General features: G+C 44.9%; 1 protein-coding gene across 3 annotated transcripts in view; it reads right to left on the minus strand.

The window, feature by feature from the left end:
- Positions 1–22,406, minus strand: part of dmd (dystrophin) — a 129,386-nt gene that overhangs the window by 87,222 nt on the left and 19,758 nt on the right. For all 3 annotated transcript variants that reach the window (XM_068308880.1, XM_068308881.1, XM_068308882.1), the window contains exon 2: positions 1,192–1,253. In XM_068308880.1, coding sequence (XP_068164981.1) covers positions 1,192–1,253 — 62 coding nt within the window. The remainder of the gene's footprint in view (positions 1–1,191; positions 1,254–22,406) is intronic.

Raw genomic sequence — 22,406 nt, forward strand, 5'->3', positions numbered from 1 at the left:
TCCTCATTTATTCCTGAAGTGCCTCTTTTTATGGTTTGCTGGGTAGCAAATCACACTAAAATCAGACATGATGCCGCCGCGCCGCCGGCGTCGCTCCCGCTCCTTCCTCCATATTTCTCACGCCTGTCATCCATCTCCCGCCATCGCCGCTCTGCTCTCCCACCTGTCCACGCCTCAACTTTTGTTTTCCTCTCAGTCATTTTCCATTAGTCCCCTCCTTTATCCTCCACATCCTCGTCTCCTTCCCTCCCTCCTTTCATTTTCTACCACCTATAATCATACTATCTCCCATCTGCTGTCTCGCCTCCTGCTCTCCTGAGGGCCGTGTGTGTGTGTGTGTGTGTGTGTGTGTGTGTGTGTGTGTGTGTGTCTCACAGAGACTCATCAATCTCGGATTGGGCACTCATTATGCTTCGGTGAGTTCAGATGGATGAGGGGATCTCTCTTTTCCTCCACCGTCTACCCCCCCCCCCAACTCACCTCCCCCATCTAGAAGTTCTCATGGACAAGGAAGGAAAGGAGGAAAGGAAAGGAGGAAAGGAAAGGAGGAAAGGAAAGGAAACTTCGCCGTCTCCTTCTGTCCTTTTGCTGATTCCAGATCAGACTCAGTCGCCCCGACAGCTTCACTAACACATCCACACAAATGAGCATCATCATCATCATCATCATCACACACACACACACCTAAAGTCTCCATCGCCATGACAACAACGCACCCCTAGCAACCTTATAATCAACTTTGAAAATGGGACTAGAAGTGATGTGTTGGCACTCACACACACACACACACTCACACTCACACACACACACACACACACACACACGGCACAAATAAACAGGCGCACATATAAACACAGAAATACAATTAGAATTCAATTCAAAAGTGATTCCCCATGGGGGGGGGGGGCAGGACTAAATAAGGGGACTACCAAACAGACCATAAAGTGACAAGATGATAAAAGTCTCTTCTGGGAAATGGAGTCTGTATTTTATTTAAAGTCATCATAAATATGGTTTAAAAAAAATGACCACAAACTCCTGACCCAGAAACAGTCCATGAAGGAGCGAGAAGACCCCCCCCCTCCCTGAACAAACGTCTGATATCTTATTTTATCTCTTCATATAGGATCACAGATGGTCACGGCGGGGACTCATACAGGAAGTAGAACACAAAGCAGGAAGCTGTCTCACCTTAGTCAGCTGTGAGTTCACCCATTTCGTGAAAGTCTTCTTCTGAACATCTTCTCTCTCATCTGCAGGGACAGAAGAAAAGAGACGACTCAGCACATTTCTGACTGCTTGTGATTGGACGGGGCAATCGGGGGTCCGACTCCCGTCTTCCTGACTGATGACACTTCAAACATATCTAACGGTTTCTCTTTGGATAAGACGCTTCTGCCTCTCCCACAAAAAGACGAGTGGTGCTCGGCGTGATGAGAGGCTCTAATCCGGCTCGGGGGGGGACGGCGTCCCCATCGTATCAATCAGAGCGCCACTTCCTGGCCTTCGCCGTCTGGTTGTCGTCAGCGCCTGCCAAATTGGGGCCAATCAGCTCGATTTCCACTTGTTGCCCTGGTGGTAAAGCCCCCCCATCAGTGCTATATAATAATCCTTACCTCCATCGCAGTCGGTGTGGAACCGTTAGCATGTGCTGCTAAGCAACCAAACCAGCGGTTTGTGGACTGAACTGATCATTTAATTTTCATTTCATTTAATTCAGTTTTTAATTAAATTAAATTAAATGAAAAAATGGAAAATAAATTTTTATTCAATTAATTTTTCCTGGAATTTAAGGAAAACTTTAGCGCTCAATTTTCTTTATCGACTCCGCCATTATTCTAAAAAGAAAAAAATGTGCATGCTAACACGCTAAATCAAAATGCTACCGTAAATGAAGGTATAATCTTAGTTTAGCGTAGCTTAGGTGCTAATTAGCAGAAGATAATCTTTGGCTACTACAAACATTTGACATGATGATGGATATTAATTATCTTGTAGCTCAATACATTTTAAATAGGACATGCTACCATTAGCCCCCCATTCTGTCCTCCGTTTCCACTTTCATTGGTTTTTTTAAAAGAGGTTTTAATAATCCCAGGGTTCACCTTTCACTGGAGTTATAAAATACAAACCTGGAGACTTTCATTTCAACGCCGATGATGTCGGGACATAACATCCAAAATGAAAATGCAATAAAATTTTGACTTTTTTTTTTAAACTTGATTTTATAAATATTTCCTCTAGAAAAATATTTATAAGGTGCAACGAAACAGACGAGACACTGAATAAATAAAATAAAAAAATGGAGGGAGCGCCTCCATAATATAAAATGAACACTTGTCTTTTTCTACTGCATCTTAGAAATAAATATAGTACTCTTACTTCTTGACATTTACATGACCCATTCTTAACATTTTTCCTTCTTTTTTTTAACAATTTCCTTCCATTTCTGTTCTTTTTTTGTGGATGAATTTGAGTTTTGTTGTATTTTTTGGACAGAACAAGAATTGGTGAAGTTGTCCCTTTGGATTATGGGTAATTACAGAAGCATTTTCTAGTGATTTCACCTCTCTGAAGGACTCTTGGAAATATTTTTCCACTACATTCAAATAACAACAGATTTTTGCAAAATCTAAAATCGTAAGGAGACGTTTTTGTGCATTTCTTTGGTGACTTCCTGTTTCCTGTTTCCTGTTTCCAGGGCAGGACGTTGTGTTTTTCCAGTGAGCTATGAGACTACATTAGCATATGTCAGGAGACATAACCCTCTGCAGAGTGGCGTGGCCTGTGACACGCATTACAATAGAGATGATGACATGATGACATATAATAACACCCCCCCCCCTGCCTCTCTCATCTGCCTGGAAATGGGGTCACATCCCATTATTACAGTTGATAAATTACACTCTCATCCCGAAACAGAACATCAGGTTAAATATTACACCCACCCAACCAACAGCACACTCCCAGTGTGTGTTTTCTGTGTGTGTGTGTTTTCTGTGTGTGTGTCGGCACTTGTGTGTGTGTGTGTGTGTGTGTGTGTGTGTGTGTGTGTGTGTGTGTTGACACCGTCCAGGCATTGACTAATGGAGCTGATAATGAAACTTCTCCCTTAATTAAAGGGTCCCGCGTTGAGCAGTGCACTGTGGTGAGTCGCTGGACACACACACACACACACACACACACACACACACACACACACACACTGTTAGATAATGGCAGAAGAAGCGGTAAAGCGTGAACGAAACACAAGCGTGGAGGAAACAATCTCATTCAAATCAGGTAATCCATCCACTGTGTGTGATTGCTTTGTGTGTGTGTGTGTGTGTGTGTGTGTGTGTGTGTGTGTGTGTGTGTGTGTGTGTGTCTGTGTGTGTGTGTGTGTGTGTGGATGAGTGTATTGAAAGATGCTATGTAAGTGTGTGTGTGTGTGTGTGTGTGTGTTTCAAACCATTACCTGGCTACACGTCCAAATGCAGCACGAATTATAACCAAGAACAGAAACCCAGACTGATGTTTGTGTCTCCATTGACATCTTGTTTACGGCGGTAAACAACCGGCGGTAAACAACCGGCGGTAAACAACCGGCGGTAAACAACATGCGGTAAACAACCGGCGGTAAACAACCGGCGGTCCTCCGGCCGGCCAAGAGGAGGCCGAAGATGACATGAGAGGAGCTCCAGTCAGCCCCGGATCGATGGCGATGGGAGGATGACATTTCTGCTGGTTTCCCGTATTGATCGGAGGAGCGTTGAAGCATCTTCATCGCGTCTGACTCCTTTCAGCCACATTCAGCCATCAGCTGACTGTATCCATCTGCTGCTTTGACTGTTATCTCAATCCTACTTTTATTTATTGTAACTTTTATCCACTCATTGAACTTATGCATCAAGTTTTTACCCATTTGGACACTTTCTCTCATCCCTGGGGTAAAATAAGTAGTTTTATCTGAGTTTAACAACTGTTGGATGAAGTCTGGAGATCACAATCTTATAACGTTTCTACGGCAACAGCGCTAGCATGCATAAACAGGTAGTAATACTTTGTCCTGGATGTGAACATGTCACTTAGTGTTTGGAAGAGAAAAGAAGGGAGGAGATGAAGTAGAGAGGAGGTGAAGGGAGGGGAAGGTGGACCTGAAAGAGAAACGGATGAGACGAGGAATCTCAATCAATAGAGGAAAGAAAGATGAATGAACGGATGAATAATGGATCGAAAGAGTCCAACAGCCTCTCCATATAAAGCAAAAGTTTCTTTTACAAGTTAGGATGATGATTTTTTTGTGGGGGCAAATTTTAAAAATTAATGGTTTCAGTAAATTGCAGTGGAAATATTTTGGAATTTACTTAATTTTTATTGATCAACCTATTAATTATGTCTCTTTTTAGGTTAGAAGTCGATTCTTTCTGGTGTGGTTCAGGAGGTTTTGTGAGTAAATCTGAGTCCAACACGTCCTCTGGTTCTCCCGGTGATCAGACCAGACGTGCAGCAGACGTGTGAGGTTTAATCGTTTAAGTAAATAAAAGTTCTTTTCAGCAGGACTCTGTCCCGCCGGCTGAGTGATGGCGTCCTTGGGACGGCGCCAGGATCAGCACTCTGGACAGCGCCTGAGGCAGATGGTGGAGCATCGGTAAATAGAACCGACCAATCAGCACGTCCGACAGAGTTCAGGATGGATGAACAGAGGGAGTGACTTCATCCAGCATCCAATGAACTATTCATTCAGGACGGACGCCGGCTTTAACAAATGTAAATAAAAGTCCTGTTGACGAAGTTACAACTAATTCACGTAATTATTGATTATATTCACAGATTTGATCATAAATACACGTCAAAAACAAATAAGGAGATCAAAATAGTTTCCAATCACATTCATGTAACTTTGTAGAATTACAATCAGGCCGTTTTCCGTTTGGCCTCCATCCCATCAACATCGTCTCTCTGACTTCCTGTTTGTTTTAAGGCTCAACTTCAATTTTTCGGATTCAAAAGCCTCACATAGCCTCGCCTGAAAAGCTATACAGCAGAATAATCTTAATCCTCCGCCGCTGTGTGTTTGGCTTGATTTCCCGACAGGCTGCTGCCAGCCGTCCTAAAAGACGTTTTCATCGGTCGCTCTCAGATGGTGAGGAAAACGAAGACAACAGAAAACGAGCAGAATTACATTTTCTGCCTCTCCTGATCTGCCCACCTTTGTAATGCGAACAGAAAGGCGTCGGGATTCTGTCGACTCAGCGTCTCCAGGCTAACGGCAGGACGTGGTGATGGCGGCAGGAAGTTGAGTCTGACAGCAGAACTCAGGAAATCATCTCCAGAAAACAAACTTCAACTCTGATAAGAATGAGGATACAACTCACTACGGTGTAATCAATATAATGGTGATGTCATTAAATCAATAACCCTCCAGTCGAGTGAAATCAAACTTTAAGTCACATGTGTCAGACTCAAGGCCCGGGGGCCAAATGTGGCCCTCAACATTATTTAATGTGGCCCGCGAGAGAATAAAAGGTCAGGTCAAAAGTGAGTTTTGACCAAAAACTACATTTCCCACAATGCAGTAGTTCAGCCCATTTTAACTCTTGACTAAATGTAGTGAACAAAGTTAATGTCCTAACTTGTGTCTGATGTTATTTTTCTTTATTGATTGATAGTTTGATCCTTGATTGATGGAGTTCTGTGGGTTTAATAACCTGACAAATGAAAAGGATTCATGTTAGAACAGAGAAACAAACAAACATGTTTTTTCTGTCTAACTGTAATGTTTGGAACTAGAATCAGTCAGAAATTCAGTTATTTAACATTAAGGAGTAGTTACATTTAGTTACATTACACTGAGTTACATTTAGTTACATTTATTAGTTACATTAAGGAGTAGTTACATTTAGTTACATTACACTGAGTTACATTTAGTTACATTTATTAGTTACATTAAGGAGTAGTTACATTTAGTTACATTACACTGAGTTACATTTAGTTACATTTATTAGTTACATTAAGGAGTAGTTACATTTAGTTACATTACACTGAGTTACATTTAGTTACATTTATTAGTTACATTAAGGAGTAGTTACATTTAGTTACATTACACTGAGTTACATTTAGTTACATTAATTAGTTACATGTGGCCCTTTGAGGACAGCCGTGATGCTGATGACACCTCAGTGTAAATGAGTTTGACCCCCCCTGCTTTAAGTAGTCCTCATTCTGATCTGGTAACAAAAGCTTCATCACAGTTCAGCAGATTTGATTTTGCGTTCCTCCATCCCGTATGATCCTCACGAGGCAGAACGGAAGCTGAAGTTGTGTTAGAAAGTTAAAAGCCGCCGTTCTCTTGTGTCATGCAAATGGGTGTGACATCACACAAAGGGGGCGACGCTCCTCCGTCTCATTTGTTATTTTACAGCCTCCAATCTTTGTGCGAACCCAATCTGGTGTGTGTTTCACACTCAGGCACACCTTATTAAATCTGGAGTAACGTTCTTATATTTAGCTTCAGACGCGCTAACCTTCTCCGTAGCGCTCGGCGGGATCGCATCGGAATAAAACGATAATTAACAGAGTCTGACGACAAATGTCATTTATATGTCACACATCTTGTCTGGAGATTATGCACAACCTGTACTTAACTGTGTGGAGACGAGTTTCTAATGGACTGGCGCCGCGTGAGATGGATGGATAAATTCCTGCTAACTGTCCGATCCATCATGGGGGCCCGTCTCTACGGGCCTGTCACCGTCCCTACTGGAGCTCAGTACAAGTGAACGCAAAGAAGCCCCCGCCGGGGCAAACAAGCCATCCGTCTCCAGCGGCCATGTTCGCGGCGTTTTTTGTTTTTTTTGGCGCCGGCTGCCACGGCAACGGACACGGCCATTAGCTACGGAAGGAATCCGAGAACCAAATCCAATCAGATCAGGTCATTACGGAGAGATGAGTCAGAGGCAAAGTGAGGAGGAGGAGGAGGAGGAAGATCAGCGGCAGTCAATGTCAACTAGCATGCACACACACACACACACTCACAGGTGCATGCTGGGTAGCATTTATCCATGCAACTTTTCTACTTTTAAACATTTTTAGGTTTGGTTTTGTCTGATTTATGGATTTCAAAATGACATTTTCCCTCCTTAGCAGCGTTTCCAGATGGAAGGCGACGTAATGCCAACACATTTGATGTCAGTTGCAAAGTAGAAAGTAAATGTCAGGGTTTGTCGATTCTTTTTTTTTTTTCCCAGAATGCACGGCGACGCCATCCCCGGTCTGCCTGCAAATGTTTTTGTCGGCCTGGTTTTGGGTTGAATCCAGCGCCCGACGGGAAACAGCAAACTGGACGGTGACGTTTTTAATCCGGAATGCATCTGATCCATCAACCAGCACTTATTCCACTCCAGCTACAGCATGAAAGGAGGCTGGTAGGAATACTCTGAGTGTGTAATTGAGTATTTAAAGGTCGTCAGTGTCAGTTACATCATTTTAACGTGAGTATTGATTACCGACGGCAGCTGATCGGGATCATTCTCGACTAACTGCTAAAATTAATCTGAAAGCTGCCCTTTAATCCAGCAGGAAATATTCTCCTTTCTGTCGGCCGCAGTGTGTTTCCTGGCCAATTAAAGACGTGTCGACGGAGTCAAAGCTGCAACCGTACATCCAATGCAACTCATTCATTACGACTGTAGATTGAAGTGACTTGCAGGAGACGGAAGTATCAGCGACCGGGGTGACGCAGTCAGACAGAGGTGGAATCAGGTCGAAAGCACACGACAAAAAAAATAGTTTGGATTGGAAATATAAATGCAAAGATGCACTGGAAGTGAAGACCGGCATGAAAGAGATCTGGCAATCAAAAAGACAGATAAGAGTGTGTGTGTGTGTGTGTGTGTGTGTGTGTGTGTGTGTGTGTGTGTGTGTGTGTGTGTGTGTGTGTGTCACATTTCTAGCTATGGCCGCTTCAGATCCAGCTCATTCTTTCAGCTGTAGCGGCACAGATGGGCTGAACCACAGTGGTGTGTGTGTGTGTGTGTGTGTGTGTGTGTGTGTGTGTGTGTGTGTGTGTGTGTGTCTGCAGCTGTCTGGAACCAAAAAAAATGACGTGCACTGGCTCTGAAATGTGGAGCCGATACCCATGATGCTCAGCTAGGGAGCAGGAGGAGGGACGGGGGGGTGGGGGGGTGTGGTGGATGGAGGAGAGCATGATGGGACGACGCCGGACAGATGGTTAAGAGATGGTTTAAAAAACACATCAACGCTTTTAGCCTCTTTCATGAAAAGCGGTCCACCGACTCAACCACACACAGATTCTACGTTGGAACCCGTCCACACACACCTGCCAGGTGGGGATCCATCATCTGGTGTGGAAAGGACGGTGTTGTGGTTAGGAATAAAAAAAGACACCAAATAGAACCAAAAACACCAAGCTGTGGAGAAATGAAGAACCACTTCACACTGCAGAACGATTCAAAAGGAACACGACGCAAACTCGTTTATGCTCCTTTTTATTCCTAAAACTTGGGTTTTGTAATGAACTTTGAACTTCTTTCTCTATCTTCTTCCGTGTGCACGGCCTCCCTGGTCATCCGTCCTCTTTATCTGCTTTTGCTTTACTCCTTTTTACCTGTGAGATTTGCAGCCGCGTGTATTTTATGCTGTATTGGCTTGTTGACAGAGGAAAACGTATCTTGTAAGATCACTTTTTTGCGTTACAATTCACCGTCCGAGAGGCTCGCAGCTTCCAAAAACATCCAAAAAGCTGTTAACAAGACATTCTTCTGCTCTAAATCAAACTTCAGTTGGCGTTATTGCACTTAAAACAAACGTGGGGGCAGTTTTTAACCCCCAGGAGCGGCGGAATAAACCCGGCTGCCAAAAGAAGCTCCAGACGCTCCAAACTCAACGTTCAGCGATGCTTGGAGGTCACAGGTAGAAAGATTTACGTCTGCTTTACCTTTCAGGAATAAAATAAATTATAATTTATTTTTATTAATTATTTTCCAGCCAGGCTGGGGGGGGGCTTTAGACAGCTGTTCACACTTAAAGCCATTTAAGCCTTTTTCTGCTGCCCCATCATTTACCTACTGTGTGTGTGTGTGTGTGTGTGTGTGTGTGTGTGTGTGTGTGTGTGTGTGTGTGTGTGTGTGTGTGTGTGTGTGTCATATGACGCAGCTCCCACCTGTTCCAGATTAACCCAGTGTGTCCTTTGCCAGGTAAGGATTAACCTCAGTACAACTGCAGATTAACACACACACACACACACACACACACACACACACACACCTCCACCCAGTTTATGTCTTCATAAAAGCAGACTTTCTTGTAATTACCTCTTCTGTAAAGAAAGGTAATCCCCCCCCCCGCTGTGTTTTATGAGACAGGAAGTCATTGGAGGACACGTCCTTTATTCCAATTGGTCGTTTGGCGTCGAGTCGGCACAGTTCAGGAGGCGCGGATCAAGAAACGTCACGCGAACCGTACGGAGACGACGCGTCAGTCGGTCCAGGCTCCACCTGGAGGCCGTCCATTTGGCGCTATCAACACGCGACGCATGCGTTTTCCCGCCATTTTTAAACACACGACGGCGGCTGCCTTCAGCGAACACGTAAAACAGATGACGATGCATCTATTACCTCACACACATTTTACTTTTATTCCACATTTACCACCAATTACATCACGCACTGCTGACCTTTAGCTCCACTCACGTCCGCTGCTCGCTGCGCTATTCAGGAGCTAGCGCTACGCTACATTTAACGCACGCTCAGCCAATCGGGATGAAGCTTTTTTTTCTCGCGCCGTCGCTCGGCTGAACATCGCAGGGATCCTACAGAGGAACATGGGACTCGTGGTTCATTAGCAGGAATTAGCAGTACATAATTTTACTGGCACACTGGGCTCGTAAATTATTTTTCCAGTTCAGCAAGTATCTATTAATAGTCGGGGGGGTATAGGAGGGAGGTTAAACGCTGATTACGGCTGCAGACATCTCAAGCGCTCGGCTGTCTCCATCCAAACGACTCATTTCTCATCATCCAGACGTGTTTCTCTGTATTTTTCCATCTCTGGAGCTGATAAAACTGCTCTGATTGCTGACGATTTCAGGCCCGTGTCAGGGCAACGAAAATGAGAAGATATCGCAGAAAATTGCACAAATCCTAGAAAACCGATAGCGCAATCAATGCGCGGTACATCAGAGCGTGACGACTCGTCCGTGGATACGCTGGAGGAACGTTCTCCCTGATGCTCAGCCGTCATTAAGGTGTGCAGGGAACCCTCCATCCTGCTCACACCTGTTTAGACATTCCAGATGCACAGGCACAACCCACAGTTTAATGGAGACTGCTGGCCTAATTGAGTTTTTTTTTTTTTTTTACATCTCCTGTGGCAACCAATAACTTTCTATTGACCTTTAACAACTTTGGTTTTATCTTCTGCCTTGCAGAAATCTTTAATGGACCTCCAAAACGGTTTGCAGGGAAACGCGCCGGAGCTGTAGTCACTAAAAAAAAAAAAATGACTTGATGTGCTGCATCAGCCAATCAGAACGCTCCGATGCGCATGTGGCAACGTGGAAAACAAAGTTTAATTCATGCAGCACACACACAGATCCAACCAGGAAGTGTGGAAGTAAAAAAAATGGGTTCGGTAAGAAGCTTTCATTTGGAACCAGCAGATTGGGACGCTTCTTTTTCTTGCAGAGCGTTGGCAGACGATCAATACCGCTCTCATGTCTGCGCCTTAACTATGGAGCGTTTTCAAAGATTTCAGAGTGACACAAGAAAGCAGAGAAGAGGAAGTGGCTCCAGTGTACTTCCTGGTAAAACCCATTAACCTGCAAACAAAACAGGCCCCCCCCCATAACCCGCTCACACCATTCGAGCCGGACGTCTCACCTGTTGAACGCCTTCCGCCGTTTGTGAACGTTTTATAATGCGATCCATAAAGCGGGCGGCTCTGGCTAAACGGTGTTTGTGAGACTGTGACAGGCGCCATTTGATTTCTGTGGACACTTGAGACGCAATTTATTTCCAAGAGCATCGGCGCGGCTGCTAAATCACAGATAGACGGGTCGATGAGGACGACGTCTCATTCAGGCCCGGATGGATAATGCATGCCGAGGAAATTCAGAATGAAGAGGAGGAAGAGGATGTGATATCGTCTCTGCAGAATCAAAGCAAATAATTGCTCTATCCCTGCATTGAGGTGGCGACTGTACTGTCTTCATTTAAAGCTTGTGGGCACAGTTCAGCCGTGAGCGGCGTTAAGTGTTAAAGGGAAAAGATGTCTTCACGACGGAGGGGAAGTCGTTCCGCTGCACCCAAACGGAACAGAAATAAACTCATGTCCTCTGTCAGAACGGCCACAGGGGTCACCGACAGCCGCCGACCCCGACGGCTGAAGTCCCAGCTGACGTAAAGATCTGCTGACGCTGTCAGGTCTTTGTTGGGGTGTCAGATTCCCACCACTGCTGTAAAGGTTGTGTTAAACTCTTACATTTTTAGGTCATCCACAGCTTTTTGTGCAAAACACTCTTTTTGGTTTTACATGGAATTATTTGGGGAGGATTTCTAGGCTGGGCAATAGGGTTTATAGATCACTTGTGTCACCTGAGACCTTTAGCATTGATCTTTTAGCACCATCATTGGCATATAATTGATATGAAGCAGTATCTTTAAGATGAAGGTGATTTTTTTTCAACCAATTCATCAGAATCAAAATCAAAATCTTTATTTTTCATGCTGACACGTTTTCACATTTGACAGTACGAAATACGTCTCTGAAGGTCCCAGTGACCCGGTCGATAAATAAGATAAGAAAAACAAAAAGTTAAAAATGTAAGATATATAAAGTGTGAAGTGTCTGAACAGAACAACTTTCATCCATAAAGTTATCATAGCTTAATTCAGCCGCTCTGCAGAACTATCGATTCCCTCCCCCATTCCAAATCACAACTGAATACACACCTATTCAAGACTGCATATTCCTGCTGAAATCTATCGCTCTTCGTATTGATTTTATTTTTATTTGTTGATTGTAAAATGGGACTTTGTGTAATCTTGTACGGTGACCTTGAGTGTGTAGAAAGGCGCCTTTAAATAAAATGTATTATTATTATTATTATTATTATTATTATTAATTTTAATCACCAGTCGTCCCATTCTTTTATTCCTTTTCATTGATTTTCAAAGACGAGGGTGTCTTTGTTAAGTTTTTCCCAGCAGCCCCCAAATCGGATTGTCGCTTCCTTTTTTTATTGCCAGCATTCTGCATTTGACAGCTTGGGCGAGAAAACGACGCATAACATAAACCGACTTTGAACGTCTGCGATCGTTTCTTTAACATATGTGGAACACGTGTCCCACACGTCTGACGGAACACAGGAGGATCGACTTTAATGTGTTGATAGAGAATCCGAGCGGCGACGAGCATCCATCCAGACGACATAAACAAGTCTCGTTCAGACGCTATCAGGTGAACACACTTCCTGTGAGCGCTTATCAGGCCTGAAGTGGCCTCAGGGAACAGACTTATGGATGGGATGGCGTGCAGGTTGTGTTGGAGTGTTTGTGTGAACACAAAGCTTGCATATTTCCATTTGTAATCTGGTTTCCCCCTGTGGTGGCGGCAGAGCGGCTCTTAAATCTTTATTTTTTATTTTTTTGCATTTCACTTGAAGCATCTGTGTTTGTTTGGTGCGTTCATTCACGGGGGGGTGGGGGTTGTCAGCGCCTCACCATCGCTCCGTCTCTATCTAACACCAAACTTTTTCTTATTTCTTGTTTCGATCCTCTCTCTCGCTGGCCTTCCCCCCTGAGAGATTAGCCAAAAGACCAATTTGCTTCCTGATTTTCACTTCTCTGGTCCCTAATTGGCTTGAAGGGATCTGGGGGGGGATTTGCACGGGGGCGGAGTCGGGAAAAACCAGACTCGTCCGCACGTGGACGCAAATCAGACCCAAGAAGCGACTTGATGAAACCCCCGTCAGCCCATTACTGCCTTTGTTTACCGTCCGGCTTTATTGGATTCACGACTTTTGACCTCAGGGGGAGTTAAAAATGATATTTCCAACTCTCTGTGGTGTTCAAACCTTCGGCAAAAGAACAAATGATTTGATTTAAGTGCTGGACTTAAACTCCAATATGTTTGGAGCGCCTGGACATCCATTTGAATTAAACTGCTCGCGGCTAGAACGCGAATCCCAAACGTCGCCTTGGAAAAGCTTCGCCATGCGTGCACCAGAATCTATTATTGATGGAATGAGCTGCCAAATATGGAACTTTGCTACAGCTGGAATATAAGATTTTACAGTTTCACAGCAGATCAATAGTAAAACAGTCTAACGACAACCGGCAGAAGCCACTTTCAATAAAAGATCACAAAAGCCTTTACTGGTGTTCAGTTTTTATTTTAACTAGACGCTCACAGCTGCGTTAGCTGTGAAAGTTTGGCCAGCTTGAATATAAAGGAGCTCATATCCCCACAGTGTCATAAAGTTAAGGTGCTGATAAATGTGGGATTACTGTAATTAACACTGCTGGAGTGTGTGAGTGTGTGTGTGTGTGTGTGTGTGTGTGTGTGTGTGTGTGTTAAACAATCCAGACGGTTCAGGTTGGAGCTCCATCGACCGTCCGTACGTCAGAGGACTGATAAATACCTGAAGGAACCGTAACCGTGTCGTATTTCGGGCGATGTTTTTTTTTTGGGGGGGGGGGGGGGTTGCCAAGACTTAATGAGGCCGACATGAAGGACGTCAATGATCAGAAGCAGAACGTCTGTTTTATCAGAATCCTTTGTGCTTCCTAGATAATACCAGGAAGGCAGATGGATGAACAGAAAGCAATCCACACCTTCTCCACACAGCGCGGCTGATAAACGACAATGAGCGTCACATTACTCTGTTCCTCTAGAGTGTGTGTCACACAAAATTATGCAACGGGAAATTCATTGGAAGCGCTGTTCCGACTCAAAGCAAAGGAAAAGCCTCCTTTTTTTGGCTTAATCCTATTTGTCAGTGTATGCTGATATTATTCAGAAGTGTCTTTTCATTCAGTGCATCACTTGTAGTTGTAAAACCTGCTATGAAACATGTGGCATTAGTGTGAGGGGTTCAATTTCTACCTCTACCACAATAAAAGCACCGCAAATGGTCCCAAAAAAATGACAGAAGTTTCCTGATTTCTCCTGAGCGTCATTTGTTTTTCCCCTCCAACAAGCATACATTTGATTATCTGCCATTGAGCTGCTGTATAGAAACCAGTTCCCAGGCTGTTATATGGAGTAAAATAAGTAATCAACAGGGATAAAGGGAACACGAAATAATAAGACATAAAGAGTAAAAAGTGCCTCCGAGATGGAAGTGAGTGAAAACGCTCCAGTAATGCTTCATTAATCTCTAAAACAAAATAAATCATTCTAGCTGAAAGTGTTTAAACTTTTATTTCTCTTGACTGTTATTATTTCCTGGTTCTCCTTTAACCCATCTTCTCCTCTCCAAACATCTACAGAGGGTTTGTAGACTAGTGTGGAGGTCCGGATCAGATTTTTTTCCACCACAGATCTATAATCACATTTGCATTTTTATTACTTTGATAAACACAAATTGGAATAGAACATTTCCTGAGACAGATGAGAGGAAGCTGACGTGTGATTCCATTTCCATACACTCTAATTTATCTGATTATTCCTGTTGAACCAGACTCCCAGCAGCACCCAGGAGAAAAACGACTCAGAGAAGAATGATTCCAAACCACCATATGCCCACAAAATAAACTTTTACTGACTAAAACCAAACATTTGAAGCATCATATCTGCTGATTTCTCGCCCTCCTCTACTCCTTCATATCACATTAATTGAGATGATTCTGGAAGACGCTCTTGATGAATCCATCAGTTTAGTACAAGCAGCCTGAAGGGGAGGAGGACTAGCCTTGGGCAGCGTGAAGTCCTCTGCCTACAGCATCGATTATTATTCCATTCCTCCCCCTGCATTCATCTCCATGTATTTCATTTCACATTCTGAACCAAATAGCTATGTCAGTGGTCGAGTCGAGGGGCCGCGCTGACATTTTGTTACTCTCCTAATCACATCATGTTGCTCTGAGTCCTGTTTGAGTCGGCTGACTGATGGCGAGCTCTTGCAGCAGCATGAAATTACACGGGTGCAGTGCCATTTAGCTGCGCGAGAAGCATTGTGCTTAGGCAGAACTGCAAATCAATCTCGCTTCCAACCGCCGTTCACAAAATACCAATGTGCCCTTTCTATCTTTTGGCTAATAGCTTAGGGACTGACTGTCCTGAAGGGCAGAACGGTGTGCTGAGAGAGCCGCTGAATAACGAAGAGAGGGGGAGGGAACCAGGGTTCTATGATCTGTTTTTAAGGTGGAGTACCACTATTTAGTCCACAGCCAATGTGAAGCAAGGGGAGCTCCGAGAAAGAATTTTCTTCCTGAAGGGTCCATCTGCTGCCAGTCTTGTTTTATCTTTGCATTCAAGTCAGGCAACATGAGAGTGTGGTCATTTAAAGTCCATCAAGACAAGTCAAGACTGCAAGAAAAAGTCCACCTCTAAGGTTCTAGGGGATGAGTCAGTGTCTTCAGGTTGTCCAGGCAGGTTTCAGGTCAGTCTATTGGGACGAAACTCAATTCTCTAGTCTGTCAAGGTAGCTCGAACCAATTTCTGAGTGTCAAGTCTGTCAGATCAGTTGGAGAGAAGACTATACGAAAAGTCTGAAGCCAAATAAGTTTGTCAGTGCCAGTCTACAGGCCTTCAGATCAAGTCCTACCCATTTCCATCTGAGTCAAGTCTCAAGTATGTTGAAGCAAGTTAAGTCTGAAGTTGTCACATCAAGTTGGAGACAAGTGGAAAGAGAGCAAGTCTAACGTAGGAGTCTCAAAGTCCTTCTGATCGCATCACAAAGTCTTGAATCTTCAATGGTATCTCAACAGGAGTCTGAAGTCTCTCCAGTCAGGTCTTATGTCTGGTCTGCAGTTTACCCGATCAAATCTCTCCTAGCTTTGAGCCTTAGTGGGAAGCAGCCATTTGTTCTCCCTTTCTAGATAAAAATAGTCCTTTAGATATGTTTTTATATCTCCAACTGGTCTTAAAAGCAGACCCTAATTTTAGCACTTATAATAGTGCGATAAAAATCACCTACTTTCATCTCTCCCCCCCACATTCCAGTCTCTCACCACGTCATTCTCTTTGCCGATGATTTTGCTCTCCATCGACCCTTTTTCATTCACATTCTCTTGTGCTCGGCTGAGAAACGCTGTAACAAGACCTAAAAATACCAGCACTCCTGCCAAGAGGGGAAAAAAGACAAACAGCACCGCCAGTTACTTCAACGTGAAATTTCTCCACTGCTTCCACCGGCTACATCTAGCTCTGTCAAGACCTTTGTGAAATCCCTTTCACCTCGCTGCTTTCTACCGTTTATTGACACGTACGAAGAGGAAAGGATGGGTCACTTTGCTGCCATGTGGAACTTTAACAGATGGCTGCAAACCTGCGAACAGATAGCTGGCAAGAACTATGAGGATGCGCCTCTGTGTCGGAGATGTTTCACTGAGCTCCCTTGGGTTTTTTTTTTTGGGGGGGGGGGGTTGAAGTTACACCCCGCTTCACACACTGACACGGCGTGTAACTCGGGACTCGCTTGTGACAAACACTCGCTGGGGCTGTGAAGGAAGGAGGATTTATGCTACAGTCAGACCCAAACGCAAAAGAAAAGGATGCTCGGATCGGCCCTGAGCCTTTTTCCTGTCCCACACTCCAAAATAAACTCACCCTGGACTCAGTGTTGGGGGAAGTATTCAGTATTACGTGTGTTTCTTTGACCAGCTGCCTTCTTTGTCGGGAAGCGCGTTAATCCCTAAAAAGCCTCTCGAGTTTTTGCCGACTTTCTTCCCGCTGCTTCACGTCTCTCCCCTTGTTGTTGTCGCCGCCAGCACAAATCACCTATAGGGATGACAGCGGCTGATCAATAGCCTGCTAGTCCTGGTCACGCTTGTCAAGTCAATTTCCCACTAATGAATCCGCTTCGACCGCAATCCTCTTTGATGAACTATCTGAAGTTGCTTAATGTGCAATCGCTGCTGTACTGTCTACAGCAGGAGAAGAAAGACAAGTTGTGATGATGCACGGAAAAGACTGTCGAGCAATGCAATGCAACGTAGACAAGATGCAACAACCAAGACTATAGAGTGTCGTTTTCTTGGACGTCCTTGGGTGACGAGACCGTGAGACCAGGGTAGCAAACAGGTCAACAGTCCTGAGCTGCAAAGAAATACCACAAACAGGCTGCAGACAATCTCATTGATCATTGATGTATTTTAAACAGTGCCAGTCAGTTTAGGTGAAGTTCCTGTGCTCAAACCGACGTGGAGAGCGTCCCCCAAAGAAATGTCAGCATGTATATCATGAAGTTTCTTCAGAATAAGAGTATCACACTCCTTGAACTGTGTCGTACGCCTGTTTCATCTTGATCCACTTTGAGTTTCCAAAGCTCATTTCATTGTTTTCTCTCATCTGTGAAGAAATGTAGAAAACTTCACATCCCATCAAGAAATGTCTGGCAGAGCATAAATGGTAAACGTCATCTTTCACTGTCAGCTTCTCCGAATCGCTACAAGGGGTTCCTTTCCGGATTCACTCTGAGATGATACTCGAGAGAGAAATCCATCATTTCAGAGGGAGACAACTAGATGTGAAGACAGGACACGGATGTGCGTGAAGAAGGTATGCATGACTTCTATTGTCGAGCTGATGGTGGTCTATAAGGGTTGTGCAGAAGGTGTGAGAAAAACCCTGATAGGAATCGATTCCCGATGGTGCGACTAGTCTCCAAAATGGCAAATAATAGCATATTGATCAGAAACTTTACATGCAACATGGCCTCCGTGTTGATTCTCGTGTAACTAACGTACAAAAGGATCTTCAAGCGCAGCCGATCTGCTCTTTCTTCACCTTTTCTTTCACCCAGGGAGCATCCAAATCCCCACTTTTTCAGTTTTACACCGAAAACTCTGAGCAATTACGCGCGAGCGCAGCAGGAGCTCCGGGACATCTGCATTTCCACGCTGTGCAATTCATCCGAATGAAACCTAATCACAATATTGAACTCCTGCACCTCCAATTCACGAGAGGCTGCGGATCTCACGTGAACGCGTCACATTCTGGTGTTCTAATTAGGGCATTTACCCGTGAAAAACAACTACACGAGCGGAATAACACCACGCCTGGAAGTACATTTGGGATTTTTTTGTGTTTTGCGCCGCAGCGAGGGAAGATTTCAGAGTGGGAAAGTTGTTTTTTTTGCCATTTTTAAATGATTACAAGACCATCACATCACGTCCTTAAGGAATTGCTGGAATGGGAGGTTTGTCTCTTGGAATAGAGCCGTATCTTCCAGTTGATGAACCTGGATGGCAACCAAAGTATCCGAAGACGATCGCAGATTCCAAGAGTGGAATGATGACTGTAAAGATGCAGGTGTTGATGAAGGATGGCGCCATACAGAAACGCAGCGGCCCCATCATTTCCTTCTCCTTCCTCTCCCCTCGCGTCGCCTCCCACCCTAACAAGCAAAGACAAACACGCATCTCCCAACGGGGGACTGAGAATCGAACACTCTATTTTTCAACCTCTTCCTCTACACACACAAACACACACACACACACACACACTTTGCAGGATCTCCATTGGGTAACCGATGATTGAACTCTCTCCATCCCTCACCCCGGCTCCCACACCCCTGCCGTGACCCTATAATGATCTTCCACTCTGCACCAGGCAAACACATGCGAATGCACACACACACACACACACACACACACACACACTTCGACACTCGTATGGTGTCTCTCGGAAGTCTGTGTCTGTAATGATCTCCCAGCCACTCCAGTCTTTTAACAGGCCACTCTTCCTCCATCAACGAATCCCTCTGCACATCCGCCCGACTGTTTTCTCCCCAGAGCCGTAGATTTGTTGCAAACATGTTCAAATAATGAACCTGCATGCGTGTTTTACTTCATTGGAGACACACAAGCATGCGTTGCAGTTTTCTACTTGGCATGCACATGTTGTAGTCAATAAGCTTTTAATCACTGCAGCGCGACAAGGGAGCGGTAAAGTTTCACCGCTGTGTATTCAGTATTAATTTCAAGGTCTTCTAAAGTTAGCATTCGACAAATATGTTTGCTCCCTGCAGAGCTGGTGTGTGATAAAAACATCTCTGTATGGGCGGTGCTCTGATTATCATCTGGATGTCTCTATTTTGGATATAAAGAGGTGAAGCTAATTCAAATGGAGAGGTCAAATACGATATGTAACCCCCCCAGTGAGTTTAAGGGGTAGAGCACGCCCCAAAATAAATAAATAGGCGTCCTAATCAGACGCCCGAACCGCCTCACCTGGCTTCTTTCCATCGATTTGTCGCTTATGGAAACGTGATCCAAAGTTGCAGCGGTTCAGTAAAAAGCTACAGATGAATGAGGAGAAGAGGCGACTGTAGGGAATAAAAAGCAGCGACTCGCAGGAATAAAATATAATATCACGGGATCCTACATCAAACCACTTGGGAGAAGGTTTTTAGGACTTTTTTGAAGCGGGAAAATTCATATTCAGTCCAAAACTTGAATGTTGGCATTTAGAAGGGCCCCTACTGGGAGCCTCAGACGCACCAAGAATAATGGAGCCGCCCTTTAAGTATCCGGTGCTCATGAATAAAGGCGAACTGTAAAAGCTCAACCTTACTTTTGCTTAATTTACTATCCGGAGTCGAGCATTTGTTCAAACCAGAGCCCTCTGTGTGCAGTTTGTTGATATTACAAGCCGGCTTTGTGGTTTTATAGGCGCTGAAGCGCCGTTAGTGAAGAGGACACCAAGTTTAACGCTTCAGAAATGATACTGAGAGAACTCTGATCGCTCAGACGGAAATCAGCTTCGATAAATCTTTTTATTTATTACAATCTCTTAGTAGGACTCCACCATCTGATGGCAAATCTACCTTTTTATTTGACGTCCCAGTGCATTTTGAACTGAGAGCAACACCCTGTGGTGTGTGTGACGCTGCAGGTTTAATAGGAAGTGTGTATTCCTCTACTGCTTGGGGGGCAAACCTGCTAAAGCATCCCTCATCCCTCCATCCTCCTCCAAGCCAATACCCCAAGTGGAGTGGCACACACACACACACACACACACACACACACACACACACACACACACACACACACACACACACACACACTACTATCTGGAGTACCCCACTGGAGACAACCATCTTGGAAGACCTGCAGGGGGGGGGTTGCCTCCCCGATGTTTCTTTAGCATGAATTAGCTCTGAGCAAATAAACTTTATTCCCTGAAAAAACATCCGACTCTGCTGGCCTCCCCCTCCCCCCCGAGACCGGGGCTGCAACGTCCACGATAATAACCCTGTTTGCTGCTGCGCCGGCGTCTGTGTGTGTGTGTGTGTGTGTGTGTGTGTGTGTGTGTGTGTGTGTGTGTGTGTGTGTGTTGACCCTGTCTGGGGTGTGTGTGTGTGCACACACACTTTAAAGCCGGGCTGAGGCATCCACTCAGAGTCCCAGGCGTTCCCAGAGTGCTTTGCTTTGGACAGTCACAGCCCGGGAGCGAGACCCTATAATAAAGCAGAGATGCTCACACTCACACACACACACACACACACACACACACACACACACACAAACAAAGGGAGTGTGTCTCTGCTATCAGGAGCGTCGCACAAGCGATCTGCAGCCCCCCACTGCGGTGAAGTTGGTATCAGCGGATCAGGATGGATGGACGGATGTACATCCCAGCGGAACACGCGTGCAAACGTCTCAGGAGAACGGCATGATGGGAAACAGACCACGTGACGCTAAAACGTCTCCCCCGTCTCTACGCTCCATCCTCTCTCTGCACAAACGATGCCATTCGGGGTGTTGACTGGCTGACTGATGGCGGGGGCCACGTCTAAAATCACAGCGCTGCACAACAATAACAAGAAGACAAACAGAAACACCACTGTCCTTCCTGCCCCCCCCCCCACTGATCATTATCTGGCGGTAGATTGGTCGGCCACAGGAAGGCACCCAGCAATCAGAGCAGAGGAAATGAAGACATGGATCAGCCCATCAGCCTCCTCAGGAGACTCAATGATAAGACAGGAAGTGGGGGGGGGGGGTGTTATCGCCCTATCAGAGTCTCCGAAGAGGCGGGAAGGTTTTTTTTAAATAAAGTCCTGCGACCTTTCACCGGATTTCTGTTGAAAACTGTGGAACAATCGAATATTTATTCCTGATTCTGACAAAAACACAAAAAGATCCGTCAATTCCAGCGACGCCTTTTGTTCCAACTTGTGTTCCACATTAACAAACAGCCTTATTCCCCATAAGTATTCCTTTATTCCTCGTTTATTCCTCAGCAGGAATAAACGGAGGCAAACGGATGGATGGATGTTGGTGAGAACTCTTTCAAAAGGTTCCTATCGATAGTTTTAACCTCAGGAAACAGAAAACAGATCTCTACGTTCCCTTTCCAAACGACTCCCAAAACAAACCAGATCTTTAAGACATCTTTAAAGTTTCTGCAAAAACGCCCCGGCGTCGATCGATCGATCGATCGACATGAAATCGATTGCATTGGGAGATGTCTCCACCCAAATCACGCTAAGAAGACTGAAATAAGGGAGGAGGGTGCCTTGGGTGTTGGGGGGGGTGGGGGGTAATCTCCACATTGCATCTGTTTCCGCTGAAGGGCATCATATTTACGGCGTGTTTAATATTACTGGTTGTTGTCGGGTTTGAGAGAGCAGAGAAAAGTTCGGCGCGGATCAGCTTCACATTTTGAAAGAGAATCCAATGAGTGGGGGGGGGCAGATGGGATCACGTCCTCATTGGTTTTCAAACGCGGCCACAGAATTTACATTTTTATTAAAACAAAAGCACACTTTGTGCTTTTAAAATTGCACCGGTGTCAATTTTGAACTTGTTCATAATTAGTCTTTAATCATATTCATTCATTTCTAGGGTTTGATTGAAGCGTCTGTCATTTTTAAACCCCACGATTTTACGCGTGAAGTGGGATTTAACACCACGACAGCTACATTAACATAAACGAGACGCGTCAAATGATGCCATGCATCCGCTTTCCTTCCCCTAACCTGAATGTTTTTATTCAAATCCACTATTTGAAGACACCATCTCCTGTGCCAGTCGTGTCGCTCTCCTGCTTGTTTTCAGTGAAGGGACGAATTGAAAACAAATTGAAGCCCCAGATTGGAGGGGCAGATAGAAATCACAGCATCAGGACCGCATCAGGACCGCATCAGGACCGCCGCCCGTCCTCATGGGGAGAATCGGTTTCCGTTAAATGGGACGACGGCGTCGAAATCAAACACGGACGGGGTGACCTTTAGT

Source organism: Antennarius striatus, chromosome 24 (genome assembly GCF_040054535.1).
Source record: "Antennarius striatus isolate MH-2024 chromosome 24, ASM4005453v1, whole genome shotgun sequence".
Classification (NCBI taxonomy): Eukaryota; Metazoa; Chordata; class Actinopteri; order Lophiiformes; family Antennariidae; genus Antennarius; species Antennarius striatus.